Genomic DNA, 24,850 nt, shown 5'->3' with positions numbered 1-24,850 from the left:
AAATATAAACTGTTTGAAAGTTAAAGATTTTAAACTGGTAGAAAAATGATTCCTGAACTTTATGCACGGGCCACTTTATGCACATGTCCTCCAGCAGTGCGGCTTGTACTTAAAGTCTGAGATTAAAAGTCATAAGAAGAAAAGGCACCAAATCTTTTATCTCTGCTGCTGTAGATTAAATTCCTCTTTGCTATTATGCATGTATGTCATGTTAGGTGATCAATTATAGTCCAAAATTGTATTTCAGGAAGGGGTATATAAATCTTGTCTGTAACATGTGTTTAAATCTCTTTGCCAGATATTGTGTGACTTGGTAGCCTGGAAATTTGTAAGACAAAGCAGCTGCGTTAGGCATCAGTGCAGTGGTAGACATGTTACAACTTTTCATTGAAGATAAAATTAGTGCCTTTTTACTATGGTTACTGATGAGATGCACAAGGTTGTAATAACTTAGTGGTACATTGGATGATTTTATGTAGATCCAAGCTCTGCTTAAATTCTCAGATCTCAATCTGATTTTGTTTAGCCAACATAAAAGTGGCTAGAAGGGCCATTTTGTTTAGTGAAATAAAATACTCAAAAATTTCAGCATAAGCTGAATGTGGTGAACTGGGAAGCAAGGGGAGCATTCCAGTGTCACACTCCAGTACCTGTCCTTGTTTCTGTCAGATCCTTCTAGCTCACTTGCCTCTTGTGTTTTCTTATCTCCTTTTATGCAGAGGCCTTAGCCCTCATCTGGAGTGTTCCAAAACTGAGCTGGAAATGGTGGTATTTGTTATAAAACCTTCTTTGGCTTACTGAAAACTTGACTTCCTTCTAAAAAGCTATTCAATGTATGTTTTCTATTTTAGAAGCTTATTCCACTAAAATACCACCTGTTTAGTTTTGGGAAGTACATTGAACACTGGAAGAATGTAGATTTTTATAGAATCTGAGATCTGTTCACACTATGTTGAGGGTATTAGCCATGGGAATAGGAGATTTTTTTAAGCACAGTTAAAGAACTGACCGGATCATTCTGCAAATGATACTGTATCAGAAGCAAATATACTATTGGGAGTTTAGTTTGCTTTTATAAACTTACTTAGATGATTTCTGTTTGTGCCAAACACGGGATACAACAGGGGGATTGAATAATTCACCAGCATGACTATAAGCAGTGGTCAGCAGCAAATGATTATGTTCTGACAGAGATAGCAGGTCCCAACCAATCTCAGAGGCTTGTGAACAGAAATGAAACAAAGTGGCACACAGGCAGTCAAATTAGATGGCATTAAAAAACTTGGAATATTCTGCTTTTTTATAGTGTCCCTGCTGATCCAGGCTTGACAGTGTGAAGTGGGGAGGAGGAGTTCCTCCTTGAATGGTTGCATAACTGAGGCACAGAACAAGCATATGTTATATTCAGCTAACAGTGGGAACTTAGATGTGCTTTATAAAATGTGTTAATGACAAAAATGTTTTAGCTTCCAAGACGCCCGGCTGCTTGCATTGCTTAGTCCTTAATTGGAGGTTTATATGAAACCTCATTTTTTGAGTACTGAAACTTACAGATACAAAATAATGTGATAACTGAGACACACACTGTTGGTATTTATTAACACATGGAGTGACTAGTCTGACTTGTCTGTACCACGTATTCCATTGTTGCTGTATGTCGTTGTATGGTTTTGGAATTGCAGCTTCCTATTTTCTATCTGTCTGGACTTCTTGGTGTTTTTAGTTTGAGTTTGCACAGGTTTAAATTTGTTCCAAGGGTGATCTGGAAGGGATGTTTTCTTAACAAATCATGGTTATGCATATTTCTTTTATGAAGCAGAAAAACAACTTGAAAAGGCTAAAAAGAAATTCTGTTTTCATTAACCTTCAAAATATCAAGACTGTCAACCCAGGTCTTCTGCGATTATGCTGAAGGACTGAGATGTATACTGTTAGCTCCTGAATCTTAAATGAAGCAGCATATGTGTTGAATCTTTAATAAATTCTTGTTTTTTTCCAAAATGTTAGACACTAAAGTGAAGTGGGTGTTAGTAAAAACAAACAAAACGGAGTTTTGAGCTTCTGACTGAAAATCCCTTACTCTGTTTTTGCATCTCTTTCTCTTTGCTCCTGCAGCATTGCTTTCCCCAGTCTATAGCTGTAGCATTGCCTGGTCAGCCAAACCCAGCTTCTCAGTGTGAGAAAATGTGCAAGGTAAGGAGCTGCTGTCTAAAGGCAGCTGCTCCTCTCCTTGCCTTGCCCTGCTTGGCATTGGCTGCTATTTGCCTTGGGCGTGGAAAGTCTGTGGGATTTCCATGCTGTTCATACGGAACTTGGTAGCACTGAGGTGGACAGGTAAGTAGCTGGCTCAAGGTCATCACTGTCAGCTTGAGGACTTTTTTGCCTGTGGGAAGTGGTAATGCTTCTCCTCCAAGGACAGACCTTGTATCCATGAGGGTTGTCTTAGCACTTGGTGGCTTTCTCCTTGTTGCAGTTTCAAACGATGAGTAGTGTTGTGCCAACCATCAGGCCTTTTTCTGTCCTAGTGGTTAGGAACATTCTCAGCTGGTTTCAGAGATCACTCATTTCTCCATGCAGATTGAGTACGGTGGTTTATGCAGAGGCTGGCAGTCTGGGATTTTTGTCTTTGTGAAACCTGGAGGACAGATAAGCTCCATTTCCTCTGTGGTTTTTCTGATCTCCATACCAGCTTTGGAAATTTATAGTTATCGTCTGGTGTTTCTTCCCCAGTTGCTCTGGGGTTTTACATGTGCATTCATTTGTGAATAATGACGTGCATTTCACTACAATGTGGCCTGACTGCAATAATGCTGTGTCACTACAGAATTTTTCTGGATCTTTGATAGTAATACAAGCTGCTAATACTTGAATTTTCCTTCCTTTGCCTCTTACTGTTCACCTGAGATACAGACATTTTGATGGAAGGATGTGCTGGCATTGCTGTTACATGTGTTAGTGTCTTGAGATTTTCAGGAATGGGATACATGTAAGCTGTTGTTCATCTTCTGCATTAATAGGAAATTATTTTTAATGGGAACTCTTGGTTACAGCAAATCAAAGCTCAGTGCAGGGCTCTGTCAACATCTCCTTCTTTCCTCAGTCCCTTTTCATATGTCCCTCTCTACTGTCTGTGCTGTCCCTGCCTTTGGTTTCCATACCCTTTCTCCTGGTTGTCTCCCCTTTTCATTTCTTCGCCATTTCTTTTACTTCTGTTTTTTTTTGCCAGCTTGGTTTTGCATTCCTCTTTTTCTTCTCCTTCCCCCCTGAAATAACAGTCAGACCGCTGTCAAACCTGGTATTTAGGTTTTTGTTGTGAAAAACAAGCCTGAGGTGATGGCTCTGTGGTCAGGATCATGCAAACAATGTTAGGTGGATCCTGGCAGGTTTCTGATGCATTTGGATACATCTTCATCTCACCAGCACACCCAGCTCAGCTGCATTGTCACTCTTGCTGCTGAGTGGCATTTGTCTTATCTCAGGCTGTAGATTGTTGCTGCTTGACTTGATGGACTTCAGTTCTCTTCTGTTGTTAAGTCCAGAAAACAAGAATTTACACAGCAGAGAAATAGACCTTCTGTACTCTATGGTAACTGCATGTGTTCAGCATTTTATCAGTGGCTCTTTCAGCACCATAAAAATTGTCATTCAATTTGTTCCACTTAGTTGGGGCTGCTTCCTTTAATGCCCAAAGCAAACATACGTTTATTGCTTTTTTTTTTTGCCTTTTTTTTTTCTGACTACTGCTATAGGAACCAGAAGGTAATGACCTACCTTTGAAATTCTACCAGATATAAAAGTGCCACTTGAACCTGAGCAATGCCCTTGCCTGTGCAAAGCACCACACATGTGTTTGTCAGAGCCTAATCCAGGGACCTGGAAGTACTGATGTGCCTCTGAGGGGCTGTGTTGCTTTGTAGACCTTCTGTTTCTGAAAAGAAAGGAGTAATCTGATTGTAGCTCTGATGCATCTCTATGCCTGGCTGGTAGCTAGAGATGGTAGCCAGGACATAAAGCTCTTGCTCGTTTTCTGTCTGCATGTGAAGAATTTGTTTACTGTCAGCTGCACTTCATGCATCAACGCTCCTGTAAATGTAACTTTTTAAAGTGTTTTTTACACCGTCTTCTAGAAGTGCTGGCTCTGAAACATTTCTTGGAGTTGCAAGTTGTGTGTATGGTTCTGAAGTGATTTGAGGGCTGTATGTACTGGTTTGTTGAATCCATGGTACTGAGTATGACCTTGGGGCGACAGGATGGGTATTGATAAGTAAAAACTTCAGTGTCTTACGAACTTGCTGTGCAGCTTTAGCATGAATTTGTTTTCATCTTCAATTTTAACATGGAAAGGTTTGCTTACTCTTGCAGGATTAACTTAATGGGTGTTTGCCTCAGAATGTCATGAGAGCCCTTAAGCTTTTACCAGTGTGTATATCTGCTTATCTGCCTACTCTTCACTTCACATTGTTTACATGCTCACAGTTTTTCATGCTGTTATTGTTGAAGTGATACTCATCACTGGGTTAACTTTGGTCTGGAAAGGGGGCAGAAATGGAAATGTGAAGTGACTTTTGCGATTTGATTTCCAGAGTTTAGCCTGGAATCAGATACTGCTCTAAGCTGGGCTCTGGTTTCTGAGACATTTGAGTATGCTAGGGAATAACAATGTTTAACTGCTCTTGCTAGGTTGACTGATAAGTATTTTGTCTACTTGTGTTAATAAATGCATGATTGCTTATCAATTCCAAGAGTTTATAATGATCTCAGTTTTCAGAATGTCTTATTAACAAACTGGACATGAGGTGCAAGCCCCGACATAAACTTAATGTTGTATTTATAAAGAAAAAGATCCCTTAAATTTTCAAGTTCACAATCTGTAAGGCATTTTAAATACATGAAAAGTATGCTTGTGGTTTGTTTTTTCTAAGCTTTCTTTTTCCATTCCTATCCTTTTCTGCCATTTGTGTTACATGCAGGCAACTGGAGTTATTTCGGATGGGGAGAGCAGCTGAGTACGTAACAGTTTGATTTCTTGCAAGCTTTCTAATCGTATAGTGATGCAGCATGCTCCAGTACAAGGAAAAGTGGAAATATTCATGCATATAGAAAGTCTGTTCCGTTGTATTTTATTTTACTTTCTCTTAGTCTTCATATTTGTGTGGATGGATGGCCGTTCATTTTTTCACTTTTTAGCTTTGTTTTGGTCATGTTTTATGTGAGTTGCTTGTGCCTTCTGCTGGAATTTGAGGACACGATGGCGAAATTGGCTGTTATTCTTGTCCTATAAAGGTGATTCTAGTTTTTTACTTGTGTGTGTCTTTTATGTTGGTCTTCATACCTATGTGAGCCCAAATCAGTGTTTGAAGTAATAGAAAAACACAAGGAAATCTGTAGTCATTGTCTTACTAAGATGAGATAAGGTGGAAATATATTCCAAATACTAAAATAGGAGTAAATCTGAAAGAAGAAAGGACTGTTGCACACCAGTGAGGTTGTAGGTATTGTGTTGTGTTCAGCCTCAGTGGGACAAGTATATCATGGCAAAAGTTGCAGGGCTTTGCTTTCACTAGTGCTGAGGAAAAACTCAGATACTTCAGCTGTCTGTGATCTGTAGAGCTGATGCCACACCTGGAGATTGCTGTGTTAAATTCTGGTTATGCTGCGAAATTTTTGTTCTTTGTTCTAGAAAATGTACCTTCACTTTCTGAAGGTGCTACAGATGCTAACAGGCAAGGTTGAGCAAAAGCTCGAGATACAGTGTGTGGCTTTCATAGTCTTTAGAACATGCAAGGGTTGATTTATCAATCTTAAAGCAAAGGTGTTTGTTCCCTGTGTGTAAGACAAGAATGTGAGTGTTGTTTAGGGAAGCATGCAGAGAAAGATCACTGTGGCTGCCTCCAGCAGGGCAGAGATTTTGCTTCATGCTCTTCCATTTTTGACATAATGGAGTTTGTAGAGGATGCTCTTACTGTTTCTGAGCGTAATGTCCATCTGATGTTACAGTGCATTTCATATGTGGACCTGTTCTGCATTATAGAAGTCTTCCACTAGTGACCTCCCCATTTCTTCTCCTACAACATTTGTTGTCCTCCTTGTTCTCCTGTCTTTGATCAAATGTAAGTTCTTTGTGCATTGTCAGTGTTGACCAACTCGCTTGTGCTGTCAGTGCTGGATCTCTCAATTGTTTATTCTTGGAGGTGTGGTAGGATAACTGAGAGGTAACTAATCAACTTTTTGACACTAATGTAAGGGAAACGGGATGTTTAGGCATTAGTCAATGGGAAGTCTAGGAAGGCTGTGTACATGTATTTCTCCTGTTTATCTGGAGAGTCAGTGTGTGGTTGTTTTGCTTTAAAAGGTACTTGTATTCATGAGGGTCCCTTCATTCCTCCCTCCCCTTCTTCCTTGCGGTGCTGTCCTCTTTGAAGTCATTTTAGCATCCTTACAGTCTGCCTTGGGGCAGTGTTATTGGTGTTTCCAAGTGAGCTCTGTTAGCTTGATATATATGAAAAACAATACAAATGAAAAACATGCTTCTAATTGTAATGTTTAAAAAGCAGCTGAGAAGGAAGCAGCAGAAACAGCATATTGGTAGCTGGAAGACCTCTTCCTGGTGAGAGCTTTATGCAAGAGGAGTGCTGTAGCACAGACTCTTGTTAGTTGGGCAGAGGATGCTTTAGGAAAGAGGCATCTTGTACTGCTGACCTAGTTTCATTTTAGGAAAGGGAAAGGCTTGAAGAAGTAGGGTGGATGTTCAAGGGAGTCTTTGCATTTCAGCCTGTCAGTTCTGTTCTTGGCTGATGGATGTTTCAGCAGCAGAGTATTTTCAAGTGAGAAAAACAGGATTATGAAAGCTCTTAAACTGGAGACTTGGTATTGCAAACATACTGTCTTAAAAATATGCAAATTTCAAATGTATTTTTAAGCTGTGAGGACAATACAATGAACTCATGACCTGCAAAGTTCCATTTAAATAATTTCTCAAAATCTAGGCAGTTTTAGCATGAAAAAGATACAGAAGAGCCTCAAAATCAGCCTTGTGTGCTTTTGAATTTTTTTTTCCTTCCTTCTTACTTCGGTAGTCCTCTTTCAGCTAGTATGCATTTTGGTTGTAAGATTTTAGAAAGTGTATTTGTCAGAACTGACCAGTGGTTCAGTAGATGATGGTGCAGTGGGATCTGAGACTTAAGGAAAGAAGCTATTGGCAGCTATGATGAGAAGAAGTTTAAATGGATGACAGGAGGGGAAGGTGAATTAATTGCAAGGCCCATGGTATAGAGTGGGCAGAGACTTTAGCTGACCTGGAAGTTATTCCTTCAGTTAGTACAATTTATTTTCTTCTACCATTATTAACATAGACAAAAGCTGTGAAAAGCTCAGTGCTTGTTTTGGAGAACTTATGAGAGTTTTGCTTTTGTCCAAGATTTTGCTCAAGTTTGTAGAGGACAACTAAGTTTGGGGGACTGGACGTCAGCTCCCAGGGGCTGATGACACAGTGTGCTAGGAAAAGCAGGACGCAATTTCAACTGAATACGTTTTGAGAGGAGCTCCTGCTGTGTCTTGGGACCTTAAACCAGGCAAAACCACTTCTTCAAGTGCCTTCATCCAGCCATCTCTAATAATTTTGCTGCTAGTTTTCCTTGCTGTCCTGAAGTTTGATGTAAAGAAAGCTGCCAGAGGCTAAAGCAGCCTAGTTGAGCTGGCATAGCAGGACTGTCAAAGTGTTTTTGAGGTCAAGATATTAAAATCTGTATGTGTTCTACCCTGCAGCAGTCATGTTATAACTTCTGGGGGTGGGAGTTAGGGGGAGGAATAACAGTCACAGGAGGTATCTCCTTCCTTGATTTTCCCCATTCTGTGAAGTCCTACTGTTTGATGTGACTGCCCCAATGGGTTTTCTTCTTATGCTCCCTATATGCATGAATATTCGGTGATGAAACATGAACAGCATGCTTCTTTCCTGCCCTGCAGCCTTACCCACAGCTCTCTACTCAGTAGGTCCAGTGACAAAGAAACAATTTTCATCCCTTGACAGCTCTTTGGTATATGTGAAATTTCTCAATCTGGGGTAAAAAAATTACTGGGTTTTTACGTTAATTGTTATGTTTTGTTACCAGTTTTACTGATCTTCTGAGACTGAGGCTAAGCTCCAACTTTGCTTATAGAAGACTTGTTTTATCACCTGTTTGAAGAAAACTTCTTGAATTTATTACACCACGTGTGTTATGAGGCATGTTTTGCTGAAACATGTGCTGTAATGCCTCCACTTGAAGGGGTGCTGCATCCCCAAAGCCACTTCTGCAAGTTCTTGTCAGTCTCTTAATTAAAATTTAAGTGTCAAGTATGTTAATGAATGGGATCATCATTATATGCTGGCATTTCAGAAAACACTTTCTTGCCAAGGTAATGTGTGCTGTAAGCCACATACGGGCCAGGTTTTAATGCTTTTTATCCGGCTGAGCAATGTCTTTGTTTGAGAACACTTCTGTTAAATAAAGTGAGAGTGCTCACAGGGATGTTGCAGTTCCGCATGACTAAGAGTTTTTTGAGTTCACTCTTATTCATGAGTTGAGGATTTCTGTCTGATATTAACATCTGTGGATGCTGTTAGGTTCATGGGGCATACATCAGAGAAAAAACATGTTCCTGCCTCATCCTTTAAACATGCCTCAGGGAGGCATTTTGTGTCGTGACCTCAAAGAGGCTTCCTGCTGCTATAAACCAGTAAGAAGTCTGAGAAGTTGTGGTGTTAGCTTTTATAAACGTATATGCTCGAAATGTTTGATTAACATTTATGCAAATCAGCTATTTTGGGACGTTGCTTAGAGATACTGGGGTGTATGTCAGAAATCTTCCTTTGATAGTGCAGAGGTGAGATGTGATGACTGGTGAACAAATCCAGATAGTGCTTCTGCAACAGTCTGATTCATTTGGAATTCTCTGAGCCTGTCAGCTGGTCAGAGTTGCTGACCCATAGAAGCAGTGTTCTGCTTCCTAATAAACATAACTGTGTAAATCTTTGCGCTCCCAGTGAGTCACTGGATTCAGCTTTTTTCACCCATAATTTTACTACTGGTTTGTATTTTTTGTTACACATTTGAGGCTAGCTAAATTGTTTATTCCTAAAGCTGTTGGTCTGGTGACTTTTACCAGATCTTAAACCTGTATCTCACTGAGGCTGCCTTCAGCCTCTACAAGTGCTGTGATGATTATAGAGCCACAGCTGAAGAACTTTCCATCATACCAGAGTTACTTAGGCTTTACCTTAAATGACAGTTACATCTGATGGGACCAAGAAATTAGTAGAGCAGTAAAGTGAGGCATTAAGAGAATCTTTGGAGCGGTGTGTTTTCTGTCCAGTAGAAGTAATTATTATTCATTAGATGGCAATGGCTTAAGTGTTGAGCAGTAACAATGGCATTGCTCAGCTGAATAATAGCTTGTTATTCTTGTGAGGTCAATATAAGCCTTGTGATTGACAAATAGATCAGCCTTTGCTCCACAGGCTGGAAGTTTGGTGCTCCTCAGTGGAGTTTGGCATATGAAAGCATTTTTGTGTAGTAAATATTGAATATTTTTCCTAAGCACTGAGCTGGGATAAAATTGATGGACACTGTGCTTTTCATAAAGCTGAATACAGCAGCATATGATTGATACTCCTTTCTATTTAATTGACTAGAGACTGATAAGAGTTCTGCAGCATTTAAACTACTAAAAGGCAGGAGGCTTAACTCCATTTTCGGTGTGGACAATCAAATTGAATTGGTTCCACTTCAGAGTGTAGAGCAGGGCTTTTTCAAGTGGCCCATATTTTGCAGATGTTTACTGCTGCTATTCTTTTCTCCTCTTCCATCCACTTTAGAGTGCTAATCTTACTATGTTGTGAAAGAACTGAAAAGATCACCAAGAACAAATTTTACCTCAAATTAAAACAAAATGGAAATTGAGTTAAGGGTATGGGAAGCACCCATGGAAGAAAAGGGGGTTCCCTGATGCTGCATTCCACCCACTTGGAATTTCAGCACTTAAATGCAGGGTTCTTTAAGGATCTGGCATGTAAGGAGCACTCTCACTTCATTGTTCAGCCTCATGATGAATGACTATGTAGGACACACACCACTGGATAACCTACCAGAGAGGGCTTTAATTTGATTGTCCCTTTTAGACAGACTTGGTGGCAGAGAGAATGAATAATGGCTGATTATTTTCTTTTGTTTCAAGCATGTTAAGGGCGCACTCCACTGCCTTATGGTGTGTGTTTTTCACTTTAAGCTTGCAAAGATAACCTTGCATCCTGCACAGCCACACACAGCCATATATTTTTCATACCTTACCTCACTATAACTTGGCATTCTCCTTTCCTGAAGGATTACCAAGCAGAAATGTTGCTGCAGGGAGGGGGACTCGCTGGAAAGGAGCTTTTTCATTTGTGAAGGTTATAGTTAGTGTTAAGTACTGTGCTTAAGCAAATTTACCTTTATGTGTTAAATGTAGCAATTTCCCCCTATAACAGGTAGTGTAATTGTTTATAGGCAGAACTGCTCTCCCAGTTCTTCTGATTTTCATACTGAGTACATTCCATTAATTTCTCCTAACTTAAACTAATACTTCCAAAAAAAAAAAAAAAAAGAAAAAGCAAAAGCATTAAAAAATCCAGAAGCACAAAGTTCTGGTTAGGAGTGTTCAGAAGAAAGGACAGAAGTATTACAGTTTAAAGGCTGAAAAGTTTTCAGAAAGAGCTCCTTTCCGCAAAGTTTTTGAGTTTGTGTTTTTTTTCTCTTTTTGAATATCTAAAGGTTCATTTTGGCAGCTGCAAAGTACCTGAAATTTTGGGTGCTGGGGTTTGTTTGATTATTTTTTTGTTGGAGGGGGTGAAGGTGTTTTGTTTTAAATACAGATGTCTTAATCTGCCTATTAGTAATGATTAAAGAAAAATAAACTGTAATGGGAAGGGGGAAGGGAGGGTGAGGATCTAATCACTGCAGTTCCTTGGTGCACACTTGAGAGAACTGGAGGTTATAGCCAGCTCCCAGATGGACATACAGCCACAGCAGAAATAGTGGTTTTTTTTGGTCATTCTTCCAAAACTAAATGGGCTCCACTGTCCCAGCAAGGCAACTCGACAGAGCTGTGCCCTTAAATTGCTTTTGTCTCTTAGCCTTTGAAGATGCTGACAGTGCCGTGGATGACCGGGACAGCGATTACCGCAGCGAGACGAGCAGCAGCCTCCCCCCTCGGTACCACAGCACGGTGCAGCCCAACGCCTCCGTGCACCAGTTCACGGGCCCGGCCCGCCTGCAGCAGCAGGGCGTCCTGCGGGATTCCTGTGCCGACTCCCTCCACAGTTACGATCTGGACTATCGGGACCATGTGGCCGCCAGGTGAGTGCTCTCTTATGGGCAGCTCTCCTTGCCCTGTTGTTTTTCCACTGCAGACCATGAAAGTACCGAGCTGGCAGAGGAGGGCAAATCAAGGGCTCTGGAAGTCTTCGGGTAGGAAGGTGTTACGTGTGTTGTTGACCCTGGGATTCTGCTGTGAACCAGGAAAAACCCGTGAGGGTATGTGTTACACCAGATCTGGCAGTTTAGGGAGTCACCTTAACAGATATGCTCAACTTCGGGTCATTTGCTCTTGGCTGTACTTTCCCCTTACTCTCTGAAGGCTAGAATAGTGGATAGTTGCTTGTTCTGGTGCCGTGGGTGTTCCTCTCAAGCCAGTGAAACACATTCTAGCAGAGTTATCCTATTGGGAGCTTCTTCCTTGGTGCAGATTTATTTTCTCTTCTGGATTAGCTCCAGTTCTATTACATCTGCCAAAACAATGTATTCAAGAAGGAAGTCTGTAACAGATTAGTTGTTGGGGTTTTTTTTCCTTCTGTTCCTGTTATCATTTAACACTGTTGAATGGTGTGTTTTGTCTTCCATACTTTCAGCTGTATGAAAGATAGTTTGTTTGCTCTGATTTTTTTTTTACCATAAATTAGTAATGTTTTTTCACAAGTGTTTTTAGCTTGTTGAAATATTGAGCATTGCTGCACTAACTTACCGGGATCATTGACTGTGAGCTAGAACTAGTTGTGCAAGGTGAAAGCAGAAGATTTTGGTCAGCTTGCTGAGTGTTTCTGTAGAATGGGCTAAGCTGCTACTTCTGCCTTTGGGGAGGAAGGAAGAGGCACTATCACAGTTAGAAGTGCACAGTTCTATTTGTATTATAACTGATTTTTTTTTGCCTTATCTCTCTTGGTGCGAATGTTCTTGTTTTCTAAAGTCTGAACCTAAATTCAGTTATTATCTTGGGTGACTGAGGTTAAGTTTTGCCCTTCTTGATGTATGATCTTTAATAGTAAAGGGTGAAGTTTAATGGTAACATCTAATGTTGTTACTGTTACTGAGGTTTCAAGAATAGAAGCAAATGTGCCAACAAAATGCATTTACTGCAGTGTGATGTGTCATTCCTAGTGCTCTATTCCTAGTTCATTAAATGTCTTATATATAAGCAAGTTATTCCCTTTCCCATGTGAATCTGTGCTGCTGGCTTGCAGTGGTAAAATTGCTGAAGATCTAATTGAGAAGATGAGCTGAGGCTTTTTCTTTTTGGAAGAGCTGAGTTGAACAGTGATGTTGGACCCCCAGTCAGGGGAAGCCAATGCTGGTGACATATTTTTGGAGTTGTGTGATTTCTTGGAGTGGTGTTGACAATACAGGTAGTTTTTCATCGCTCACTTTCCTAGGAGTCAGTGTGTATGTGAATTTTTATCTGTATCTGAAAGATAGAGGTGTTTTAAAGACCTTCTAAAGAACCGCTGCTGGTTTGAATTTTTAGAGAATACCAAGCTGGAATATATTTCTTTTTTTCCCCCCAGTTTCCTTAAGGTATGGATGTGAAAGGATCTGACTGATAAAATTTACTTGAAAGCTGTGAGCTTTGTAGTTTGCTATGGTCTAAAATTATTTTCAGTCCAGAAATGCAGATCCTCAATGGTGATCTGAGAGTTCCTGTTCCCATGTGCATTTTCCACATGCCCAACAAGATTCTTTGCTACAAATTTGATCTTATAAAATATGCAAATAAGCTTTCCAAAGAGGCTATGTGGGATTCTTTTACTTACCAGAAAGGTATTTCCAACAAGCTAGCTGAAAAGAAGCATGTGGGTAGATCTGAAATATTTTCAAAACAAAGTTGTAGCTGAGTATTGCAGGAACAAATTGTATTTGACTTTTGTTCCTAGCAGCTCCAGTGCTGTGTGCCAGGCAGTCACCTGATGAAATCAGTGTTCCTGGCAGACTGCAGCTGATGGTTGCTGTGAAAATGAGGGCTTGTAGGAGGGTCTCCTGGGCAGACCCAGAAGAACCAGACAAGAGCCTGCTGAACTGTGCAGAAGGTTGTCAGTGCCGAAATGCCTCAGTTGAAAGTGTCTGTTCTAGCACCTGAGTTTTTTTCTTACAATATTTGGATGAACAAGTTCTACTTCTCTTTATTAGCTGTTACATGTGATCATATTCCTGTGATTGAAGTAATGTATTTTCTTCCAACCTCTCCTAAGGATGACAAGCAATATTGTTATATGTCCTTGGAGTGTGTTTTGCTGCCAGCAACCAGTTTGGCTTCAGAAGAGCAGACATCTTTCCCTCAGTTTTGGTTTGTGGGGTTTCTTTTTCTGTTTGTTTGCATTTTGGTTTGGTTTGGTTTGGTTTTTTGTGTGTTGGTTTGGGTTTTTTTTGTTGTTGTTTTTTTTTTGTTTTTTTTTTTTGGTTTAAGCACTAACTTTTTTTTGCAATGCTAATTTTCTTTAACTGTTTGTCCTTCATACCTCCCTAGTCTTACTCAGTATGATAGCATAGATTCCACTATGAGAGTCCACATCTGAGTCTTAAGATCTGTCAGATGAGTGGGTTGCCCTCTCTGCCTGTTTCCCCAGTGTTGCTGCTTTGAAGTGTTCTTGTGGTACATTTCAGCTGATATTCGCTGTTTGCCTCAGCTGTTTTTAGGTCTGCAGTAGTTAAATGCTGGGCTGATGTCTTTTTCTCCTCTCATGTGTTGGGTTTCTCATCATTATTTCTAATAAAAGGGATGCTTTGTAAAAGAGCAGAGAAAACACATACAGGAAAAGAAAGAAAGAAAAGAAATTTATAAAGATTAGAAAGAAAAGTAATTTTCTTTATGCCTAAATTAGTACATTTTTCAGTTCAGCATTTACAGATAATGGCTCTTCAGACATTCATGTAGCATCCATTGTCTTCAGCTGAGCTCTGGAAGGGCTTGATCCAGTAACTGTGGTGGCCCTGGGAATCTTTTGAAAGAAAATTATTTCATTTACTGGCTTAAAATAGTGAGCAAGAAGTGTAATAAGTGTTGTAAACTGTGTATAACAGGATTCATTTAAAGTAATGAGCATCTTTCCAATTAGTATAAGTTAGCAAATACTGTTGGAAATGCAGCACTAAAGCAGCAGTAGAAAATGCAATGACCCATCTCTCTTTCAGGACTGTTCCATCTATATCCTATGCTGGCATGCTCCATGCAGCTCTCATGGTTAAGACTCTTGGATTAGCAGTATCCATAAAATTCCTGCTATCTTTGCCCTTCTCTGGCACTAGGGGGTCAGGGGCACACATGCCCTCATGCTCCTCAGTTCTCAGCAGTGGATGATGTGAGGCAAAGCTTCATCTTTCAAATGATCATGTTGATGTTTTTGCATCCACTTTCTACCTGTTTGTATCTAGATTGTCAGAAGCTGTCCTTGTGAGGTTTAGGTGAAGAAGTTTCCTTGCTACTACCCTTGGGGCTGTTGAGCGATTGAGATTATCCTGCTGACCAGGGGATAAGAATTAATCCCAAAATCCCAAGGGTCATTTACTTGGGTTTCTAGAAAGCATCAGATTGTTTCAGCTTAATTGCTGCAGCTTAATCCATTCTCCCACAATGGACAATTATAAATTGCTGGATCTCTTCAAGTGTGTTATAAATGGGAAATACAGATCCTGAAAATCATCTGGGGCTTATGATGGGCTAATATCTAGCACCAGTGTTTGGATTTTCCTTCTGGTCCAGTAACAGCTCTGAGAATCTTAATTTTGTCTTGTTTAGGGGCACCTTGAGGCCTTTAGCTGCAGCAAGAGCTCTCCCAGCAAAGAAGAATGGTAAAATAGCTGAAACTCCTCTTGTTGCTCATGCCCACAGTTTACGTTTTGTCCCCTGTCCTCACTTGCCTGGGGTCCAGTGGCTCCTAAGTCTCCAGATGAAATCTCTGCTCTGTTGACACCTCTGGGAGGTAGAAGGTCCCTGAAGGCTTTATGAGTACTGCTAAAACAAAGTCTGCAGCCCAGAAATGCAGGCACAGCATAGTGGAATGGTGCACGTGGGCACTGCATCTCAAAGTAGTCCTGTTGCTGCAATAAGTGACTTCTTTTCAGCATGCCTAAAAAAGCAACAGCAGAGTACTGGTACTGCCAAGGCTGTGTGCCCTCACTTGATCACAAAAAGCTGTTCTCCCTCAAAAAGGCATTTCTAAATTTTGTGCAGACATAACCAATGGAATCTCACAACCCGTGCTGCTTTTTTTGACTATTTGATTGAAGTGTAATGGTGGCAGATTGGAAGGTTTTCAATTTTGTTATTCCTGAATGTTTCTGATTTTAATTTTCGTTTATTTAATGCATGTTTTTCCATTACTATTTTTTCTGTCCTTCCTATAGCTTTTTTTAAAACTGTTATTTTTCCCTTCCTATTTTTTTTGCTGCCTCTCTTCCTTTCCCTCCCACTCCCTTTATTTCTCATCTTAGACAAGGATCCCTAGCTAGAAATGAAAGAGTAAGGATCATTCCATTTGACACTGAAGATGGAGAAGAAGAACAGGACAATAACTATGAAGAGCTAGGAAAACTGTTAATAGAGGATTTCCTAGAAAAAAATCATAAAACTAGAAGTTGGCATGAGAAAAATGGGAAAAAGATACAAACTCTCTCAAAAAGAGAAAATTTAAATCACTATGAAAGATCAAGGTACTGCCAAAATGTGTGTCTGGAGCCAGGGTCTGTAGATGTCCCTAGATATCCTCAGGAATATGATACAATTGATAGAAGAAGGAAAAAGAAACTGCGATACAGTTTTGAAGAGAGGGAACGAATAAGCCTGCAAAGAAATGGAAGTCTGCAGTTTCCTGGGGAGAAAACAGTTTATTTCAATGGTGTGGAAGCTGATTCTGAACCCATTGATGATTTCCCAGTATATGATAGAGTTAGAAAATATACCAGGAACTGTGAAGGTAAGGGGTTGCCTGCTTATCCAGTCTTGCGTCCATACAAAAATGGGTTAATGGTTAAAAGTGGCAAGTTGCCCAACAAGCAGGGGATGAACCGTGAGGACTCACTTCACCTGAGTAACAGTGAGGACATGAAACACATGAGGATGCTAGAGAACACTTTTGTGCCTGTTGATGTCCTTGAGGAATTTGATAGCAGTGCTTCTGATGAGTTCCAGTACTCGCCTGTTTCAGATGAGGAAATGGGGGAACTTTCAAGAAGATGGTATGATTCTGACATCAGCCATTTGAGAAACATAACTGCTAATTTCTCTGCAAATATGGGCTCCCAGTCAAAAGATGGCACTGATAAAAACCATAAAACTAAAGAGAGCAAGCGTGATCATCCTGTGCAAGACTTAACACTGTCACCTGTTGAGGAACCCAATGAGGAGTACATAGATACAATGGATGAACTTCAGTGTCTGGTAGAATCAGTCTCTGAATATTTGGCTGAAAAGGAGGAAGAAATCAGCAAATTTGGTACATTGCCAGAAACAAAAAAAAACGTTGAGAATGTGCCACTGAAGCAGGATAATGCTGATAATACAGCAGAAGCTAAAAAATCTGAGCAGACCAAACATCTTGCTGCAGAGGAGAGTACCAAAGGCAAATCTGAATCTCTTCCAGACTTGTCAGGTGTGAAAAATACAGTGAATTCCCTCTTTAGCTCTTTCACAGAGAAGGTAGGGTCAAGCACAAAGCAACTCACAGCATCTGTTGAAAAACTTGTGTCTTCCACTCCAGAGAGTACAGAAAACAAAAACTCATCAGAAGGTGGAATCTTGAATGTATTTACCAGTAAGGCTAAAAGTGAGAGTTCTGCTTCTGGAGGGGCAGCAGATAGTAAATCTGACACCAAGTTCTCCATTCAGTCTTTGCTACCATCCCAGGTGAGTGGTGATAAAAGAGCCCAGAACACAAACTCCAGCAAGCCAGAGACCACTGGGACAGACAGTAAGGCTTCTGCACCACATCCTCACCAGCAAACACAAGGAAATTCTGGCGACAGCCAGCAGAACCAGCATTCAGTTGTGAATTCAGTTCTAGGCATGTTTAATCCTTTAAAGATCTTCTCTGAGAAGGAAGTGCCAAAACAAGAAGTCACAAAAGAAGAGCACACCAAGGACAGCCATGCTGTGAAAGCTGAGGAGGCAAAAAGGAGCGAAGCACCATCTGGACAGATGTCAGCCAGGACCAGCAGCACTGTTCCAGAGGCACAGAAAAGTGAGACTAAAAGTGAGGCAGAGGTAAATGCAAGTAGCACTTCTGTGTCTTCCATCTTTGGCAGGCTCACAAACTCAGTCAGTTCCTTCAGTCTGAAAGCCAATCTTGATGGTCTCTTGGCTCCGAAGCAGCCAGATGTGCCACCAAAGCAACCAGATATGGATCCTATTACAAGTCAGCCAGGTGCCACTTTGGTAGGGGGTGCACCCATGGCTAGGGACCAGCCTGCTGCAAATCACTCAGAGGATCAGCATCCTGCAGGCCATGGACTGGCAAACAAGCAAAACAGAGGTAATGTGGAACCTAAGTCACAGCCTCAAGATCAGGGTACAGTGTCTGAAAGCTTTTTTAGCCCTCTCAAAAAGTCTTTCAGTCAATTGCTACTTCCTTCTGCTGAACAACAGAAGAGAGAAGGTACGTCTGAACATTTTAAAGACCATAAGTCTGAGGAGGATATAAAACAAAGTAGTTCATCAAAGGAAGAGCACTCATTTCCTTTCACTGGAAAACTTCCTTTTATCAGTGGGCTGGGTTCATCAGCAAAGCAAGAGCAGAAGAATGAAAAGGGAGGCTTTATGTCATCGTTATTTAAATTTTCTTCTGCAGAAAATCTAGCACCTACACAGCATCAAAAAAGTCATGAGGGTTCTAGTAGCAGTTCCCTGCATGAAAGCAGAAACAGTAATTCAGGAAATGCTGTTTCAGTAAAATCTAGCTCAGTTCCAAATTTATCAGACAATAAGGAGGAACTTTTACAAAGGAGAAACGTGGCTAAAGAAAACCTATCTACTGTCCAGGTAAACAGAGAAAAACACCAGGATAGTGCCTCTGCTACCTTTAAGGCCAAAGAAGAGCAGCAAAAATCTAAGAGTACTCAAGAAGAACCTAGAAATGTAAAAGGAGGACAGATGAAAGAGAGAGTAAATGTAGCAGACTTAAGCAAAGGCTCAGTTGAATCCACCTCTTCAGCCAAAGGGCCAGAAGCTCCAAGTGCAGATGATACTCAGAAGAAGCACACAACAGGTTTTCTTTCTGGCTTTCTTCACATTTCTTCAAATGAAAATACAGCCAATAATCAAGATTCAACTGTTAAAAGTGAGGATGATAGCCAGAAAACCACTTCTCCTGGATTATTTTCTGGCTTATTTAGGTTTGCCTCAAGTGAAAACTTGTCTGAATGTAAGCAAGAGAAGACAAAACCAAATTCTCTGGGCTTCATGAAGCTTTTTGATAGAGGTGAGGATTCTAGCTTGGAGACGAAACCCAGTAATTCGGGAACGGCTTCTGACAGTCAAAGCAGCACTGGAGAAAAGCAGGAAGCTTCCAGCTTCTTAAAAAATCTGCTGCCAAGACCAAAGGAGAAGCAGGATAATGTGAAAACAGCGGAATCTTCCACTACTGGCCACCTATCCAGTGCAAGAGTAAATGAAACAACTGAGTCTCATGTTCCTCACAGTGCACATCCTGTGCTCCCTGAGGCCCTAAATCTGCAAGCCAATGTACAGGACTTGTCTGGAAAGCCTGTAAATAGCAGGCATATTCCTCACCAGGATGCAGAATCTAAAATTCTTCCAACTCCTTTAAACAAAGGATCAAATGAATCACTCAATTTGACTAATAAAAGCTATAACTCTACAGAGCAGTACTCAGCTTATCAGGAAACAAGGAGCCATTCTAGCTTTGAATGGGAATATGAAACGGGGGGACTGGCTGACACTCATGGAATAGCAGTACCAGTTTACTACGTATTAAACCAGAACCCTGTTCTGCCCCCTCAGTTCTTGGACTGGCCTGAAAATGATATCGTAATGAATCTTTGTAAAAAGGATGGGAATGCAAATGTGATGGATTGGCAGACTAATGCCAATTTTGATGGACAGAGTCTAGATTTAAGTGCGATATCATATGAATCATTTGACCAGTTAATGTTCCAAGACATTTGTTTGGAAGAAAACGATGCATGGACTGCTAATTCTCTCAGTGAAAGTTACAGTAACTTTCAGCCCTTTGAAAGAGACAGCAGTTACTCATTTGAAGAGTTGCCCATGGATTTGAGCTACTCCTCTGGCTGTGATGGAACAATGTGGACACTAATTGACCAAGATACTTTAAGTATGGATGAAGGCTTAATGTACTCATCCTATAGCAGGGAGTATCAGGAGTGGATAATGATGCTTGAGCAGGGCGTGTGGTGGCCGTCAGAAGATGGTGATTGTGGATACTACATGTACAGTGACAACCAGTATGTGTATTCCCTGCTCACTGATCCCACTGGACAGTATGTCTACGTGTGTGCTCCTGAAACTTACTCCTACATGGACTGCTGGGATTATAATTTCCAGATGGATTCCATTCCAAGAGCTGTGCTGGAAGACAGCACAATTGCTGTTTGTGGTTTCAAAGTGCCTCTTGGCAGTGAAGATGAACTGTTTTGGTTTGCTGAAGAAGAGTGTCTAGATGATTATACAACAAACAAACCCCTGGATTTGTCAGTAGCTTTGCAGAGGAGCGACCAGCTAATGAACATGAATTTGGAAACTTTTTCACAAATGTTTGAGGAGTCAATTTATTATCAGAGAGAGCAGCCGTTAGATTTTTCAGGTTATAAACTTCAAAAACTAAAAGTGGATTTCAGACCTGAGAAGGAAACCCCGAGTCATTCAGAGGAGCCTCCATTAACCCTTGATCTCAGAACACATTCCAGGGCATCTTTCAATAAATCTCTGAGTAAGGAATCCCACACCAAGGAAGTTGATAAGGCTGTCCCAGTGACAACTTCTGGGAGTGGGTCATCAGGATTCTTTGGATTCCAGCTGTTTCAGTCTACTCCTAAAGCTGAAGAAACTGCAGCATCTACTGAAAGAGCAACAGAAGCAAAAAAGACTGAGGAAGATAAGAAAACACCAGTGAACAAAGTTAGCTCCTTATTTTCTGCTTTGGGTGGACTAATTGGAAAGTCTACAAGCCCTGGCTCTGAGACATCAGAAGATTCTACCTCAAAGAGAACAGACACACGGTCAATACCATCTGAAAGTAAGGCTGATATTTTACCACTTACACCAAATAAAAAGTTAGATGAAGAACAGACTGGGCAGAAGTTTCCTGTTGCATCAGAACCAAGAAGAAATACTTCGTCAGAACTTAATTTGGAGGCTGCTAGAAACGAAAAGCCAGAATTACACCGGACTGAAAACATCCATGTTAAAAAACCAGGATTAACAAGATCTCCTTCTATACTGAGCCAAACTGCTGCAGATGGCAGGCCCATACGGGAAGAGAGACCTGTTAAAGCAGCTCCAGCTTCCAGGCGTCTTGAAAGGCATGCAGCCATTAATGAACCAAGTCAGCCACAGCCAACTCCGAGCCAACCAGCCACTGAGCCTGAGGAGACATTATTTAAAAGTGCTCTGAAATTGTTCAGTCTTGGAGAAGATTCTCCTGCAACCTCAACTGCCAACAAACCCCAATCTTCTGGATTTTTTGATTTCTTTAAAACACAAGTAAGCAAAGTGCCACAGCCATCACCAGAACCCGAGAAGAGGCAAAGTAATAAACCAGAAGAGGTGAAACAGCCAGAACAGAAGGAAACCTCTGGCATCTCATCTTTATTTGGATCCCTTGGAGATCTCTTCAAAGTGGAGCCTGTGTCTTCTCAACCAACCTCAAGTCCTACTACTCTGCCAAAACCCAACAGCAGGACTGTGACTGAGCCAAGGCAGAAACCTGAGAAGACTGGAGGTCTTCAGAGTGCCAGTATGCCATGTCTGTCCTCCACCCCCAAGGAAGAGGTGAAAACAGAAGGCATGGACAAGCAGGTCTCTCTTAGCCCCAGGGTGCAAGAGGAACAACAAAGTAAAAAATCTGAGGAGTCTCCTGGAAGTAAAAAAGGGCCTCCTGGAAATGTTTCACAGAAGCCAGTGAGTGTAGGTCCCAGGGGAAGCCAGCTGGGCCAGCCAGCCGGGCAGCAAAGCAGCACACCCCCGGCCACACCAAAGCAACAGGGAGGTCGTGTGGGAGACACAGCTAATAGGGCAAAACCAAAGCCAGACCAGACACCCAAAGAGTCGGGTTTCAGTTTGCCATTCAGCTTCTCTGATATCACTGCTCCAAAATCCCAGCCTGCCAATAAGAGCATATTCTCCTTCTTCACTGGATCAGATGAACCAAAGCCTTCAGCGCCTGCTGCTGCTCCTGCTGGTGGGAAGCAACAAGAAACAGAGGGGCTGTTTCATCTGCCCTCCTTCTTCTCCAGTGGTCCAGCTCCTGAAAAGAGTGTACCTCAAAGAAGTACTAGTTTTAGCTTCTTCAATTTGACATCCTTTTTGGATGAAAAGCCACCAACTACTCCAGGGCAGGAAAAAACAACTAAACCAGTGAATTCTAAGCCACCAACTTCTCCCAGACAGGAGAGTAATACAAAACCAACTAAAACAGTGAATGCTAAACCACATACTAAGCAAAGTGTTCCCACTGACTCTGGTGTCAAAACCAGCAGTTCTACCATGCAACAAGATGCAGACAATAAAAAAGAAGTTGATGATATTATTGCAGCAGTGACTGGCAAACAAACATCTAATGACCTCATAATCCCAGAAAATAAATCAGAAAAGCTGGCAGTGGGCAATGTAGAAAGTATTGCTGCAGTAGCTGACGAGAGTGGCTTAGAAAAGTTTCCACAGACCAGTGGAGAGAGTGACTTAGGAAGACTTCCACAGGCCAATGAAGAGAGTGGCTTAGAGAAGATTGCACAGGCCAGTGAGGAAAGTGGCTCAGAAAAGCTTCCACAGGCCAGTGAAGAAAGTGGCTTAGGAAAGCTTCCACAGGCCAAGGACACTGCAGTAACCAGCATGTCTGCTCCTGGCCCTTGCCTTCAGACTCCCACTGTGCAGGAGGGTTCTCGGGACCAACAGAGTATTTCCCCAAGGGCAGAAGAAAATGCTTTGGGTAATGTGGAGAAAATGGACAGCGTTGCATTTCCTACTGATGAAGGGCCTTATTCTTCCAAAGAGCAAACTTCTGAAAAGGTTGATCATAGTGCAGCCTCAGGTGAAAAGATGGATTCCCAGGGTCTAAATGACTTAAATAGTATGAGTGACTTGAAAAATGAAGTGGTGTCTGAAGAAATACGTGTACAGAATGAGTTCCCAGAACAAAAAATACCTGAACAAGTTGACAGATTACAAAGGGCACAACAGCCACATGTTCCTCCTAACATGCCAGAGGCACCTAATTTGCAAAGCAAACCAAAGGAACCTGAGAGTGAAAAATCAGTTCTGGATTCTTCAGTTGAAATGTTTTCCAGTTTCATGACAAAAATGAAAGCACCTAAAACATTTTCTGGTTTCTTTTCTCAACCTCAAGCTACTGCACCTCCACCTGCACAGAAGAGGAGCTCCTCTTTCTTTGGTTTCTCATCCCTCCCAAGTGGCCCAGCACCAACTTTCACGAATGATATATTTGGCATCTTCAAAGGTCCAAAAGAATCTCCAAAAGAGATGACTCCAAAATCCACCCCTAAACCTCACAGCACTGGTGTGAAAGATGTCACTGGGTCTGTTTCAGCAAAAGACTCTAGGGAGCCAGAAAATACAGCCGCAGCCAGAGAGTCTAAAAGAGATGTCTCTGCCTCTGTGAAGAAGGATGTAATAGCTGCTTCAACAGAAAAGAACTCCACAGAAGAGTCTCCTATGAAAACAGAAATTGAGGAGAAAAAGAGCTTGGAAACCTCTAAAGAGGAACCTTTGAGTGCCACTCCAGAAACAGGAGTCTCTAGTGAGAATGAAGCCCTTGAGGTGCTGCAGCAGGACAGTGAAGCACAGCCCTCTGAGGTGGTAGATGCTCTGCCATGCCAGTCTGATCTCAGTGGTGCAGCTGATGCAGTGCAGACTGGGGCCACTGGCCAGGCTGATGTAGGTACTTTCCAACCAGCTGTGGGGACTTCAGGTGTAGCAGAGGAAGAAGCTGCTCCTGCAGACGAGGCAGCCTCTGACATCCTTCACACTGGCTCTACTGATGAGCTTGCACTGGAAATGGAAGCCCAAACTAACAGGGCAGACACAAACCTTTCCCAGTTAGATGAGAGTGCTACACTTGAATCAGAGCCTGCTGTTACAGGGAATCAGGCCAATGCTGGTATTGATCAGCAGGACTTGACCAGTAGTAATGATAGCAAACCCACAGCTCCAGCTGATGAGCCCAGTGTTCATCTGCCTGAGCTGAAGGAAGAGAAGACAAGTGAGGTAGAAAAGCAAACTGCTGAACAGGAAAAGCATTTAACAGTTGAGGGGATGCCTGTAGAAGTGATTGCTTCCAAATCTGACTTGAAGAAACAGGGTAAAGCTAATAATGTTGCTCCAGATGCAAGCAATAGTAAACCTGTCTTTGAAATACCGAGCATACCCAGTTTGCCAAAATTCGGCTTTATGTCATCTTCTGATAGCGGAAAACCTTTTGGGTCATTCTTCTCTCAACAACCACCTTCTGCTAATAAAGCAGGAACAGATGAGGGCCTTGTGTCCAGTTTTAAGAAACTCTCTATGTCTCTGTTTGAAGGAGGTGGTGAAGAAAAGGTGAGTAAGCCAGAGAGTGCCCCAGGAGCAGTATTTGGGAAAAAGCTAGATTTCTCCTTTCCCTGGCAAAAAGACATCAAGGAGACCTCTGCCAAAAAGGAACCACATGTACCACCACAGGCTTTGTCAAAACCAGATGACAAGGTGTTAGGAACATTCAGTTCAGAAGAAAACTCAAAATCTGCAGTCTCGGAACAAGTGACTGACGCAAATATAGAAGTGAAGTTGTCTTCAAAGCAGCCTGACGCTGTAGACAATGAACATTCTGAAGAGCCATCTGGTGCAAACACTGTTGATGATACATCCAACAAAGAGCTGGGAGAGAAGCTTGACAAAGAGTCGGAAGATCAACAGAATGTGATTTCAGGTGAACTGCAGAAAGAGGATCAGGCAGAGGACCATGTGCCAGAGAAGCCTGAGGAGAAAGAAACTGGGCTTGATTCTGCTCCTGATGGAGCACCTCTGCATCCTGACACACTGGCTGCAGATCTGCATGGCGTGGAACAACTGAATGAGAAAAGGCTAGTTACAAATGAGGCATAATAAATGGGATTTGACCATTTATAATGCAATGCTGCAGCAGTAGAGAGTGGCCTTGGTGTCTGATGTTCGTAGCTCAGTCCCAGTCCCCTCCCAGTGTTTGTGGTATCGCTGGTGGCTGTCACAGACAATATGGCAGACTGCAGTCCCTAGTTCCATACAAGCTTTTAGACCATTTCTCCCCTTTTTCCACTCCTTTTCTGTAAGTGTAATTGAATTT

The 24,850-nt window shown here is 41.7% G+C and overlaps 1 protein-coding gene across 1 annotated transcript in view; it reads left to right on the top strand.

Moving 5' to 3' along the window:
* Positions 1–24,850, top strand: part of UNC13B (unc-13 homolog B) — a 206,604-nt gene that overhangs the window by 52,138 nt on the left and 129,616 nt on the right. Inside the window, exon 8 of the mRNA XM_059492372.1 lies at positions 11,153–11,375. Within this exon, the coding sequence (XP_059348355.1) occupies positions 11,153–11,375 (223 nt within the window). The remainder of the gene's footprint in view (positions 1–11,152; positions 11,376–24,850) is intronic.

Source organism: Ammospiza nelsoni, chromosome Z (assembly GCF_027579445.1).
Source record: "Ammospiza nelsoni isolate bAmmNel1 chromosome Z, bAmmNel1.pri, whole genome shotgun sequence".
Lineage (NCBI taxonomy): Eukaryota > Metazoa > Chordata > Aves > Passeriformes > Passerellidae > Ammospiza > Ammospiza nelsoni.
Note: the sequence above shows the minus strand (reverse complement) of the source record. Positions and strands in the feature narration are given on the sequence as shown.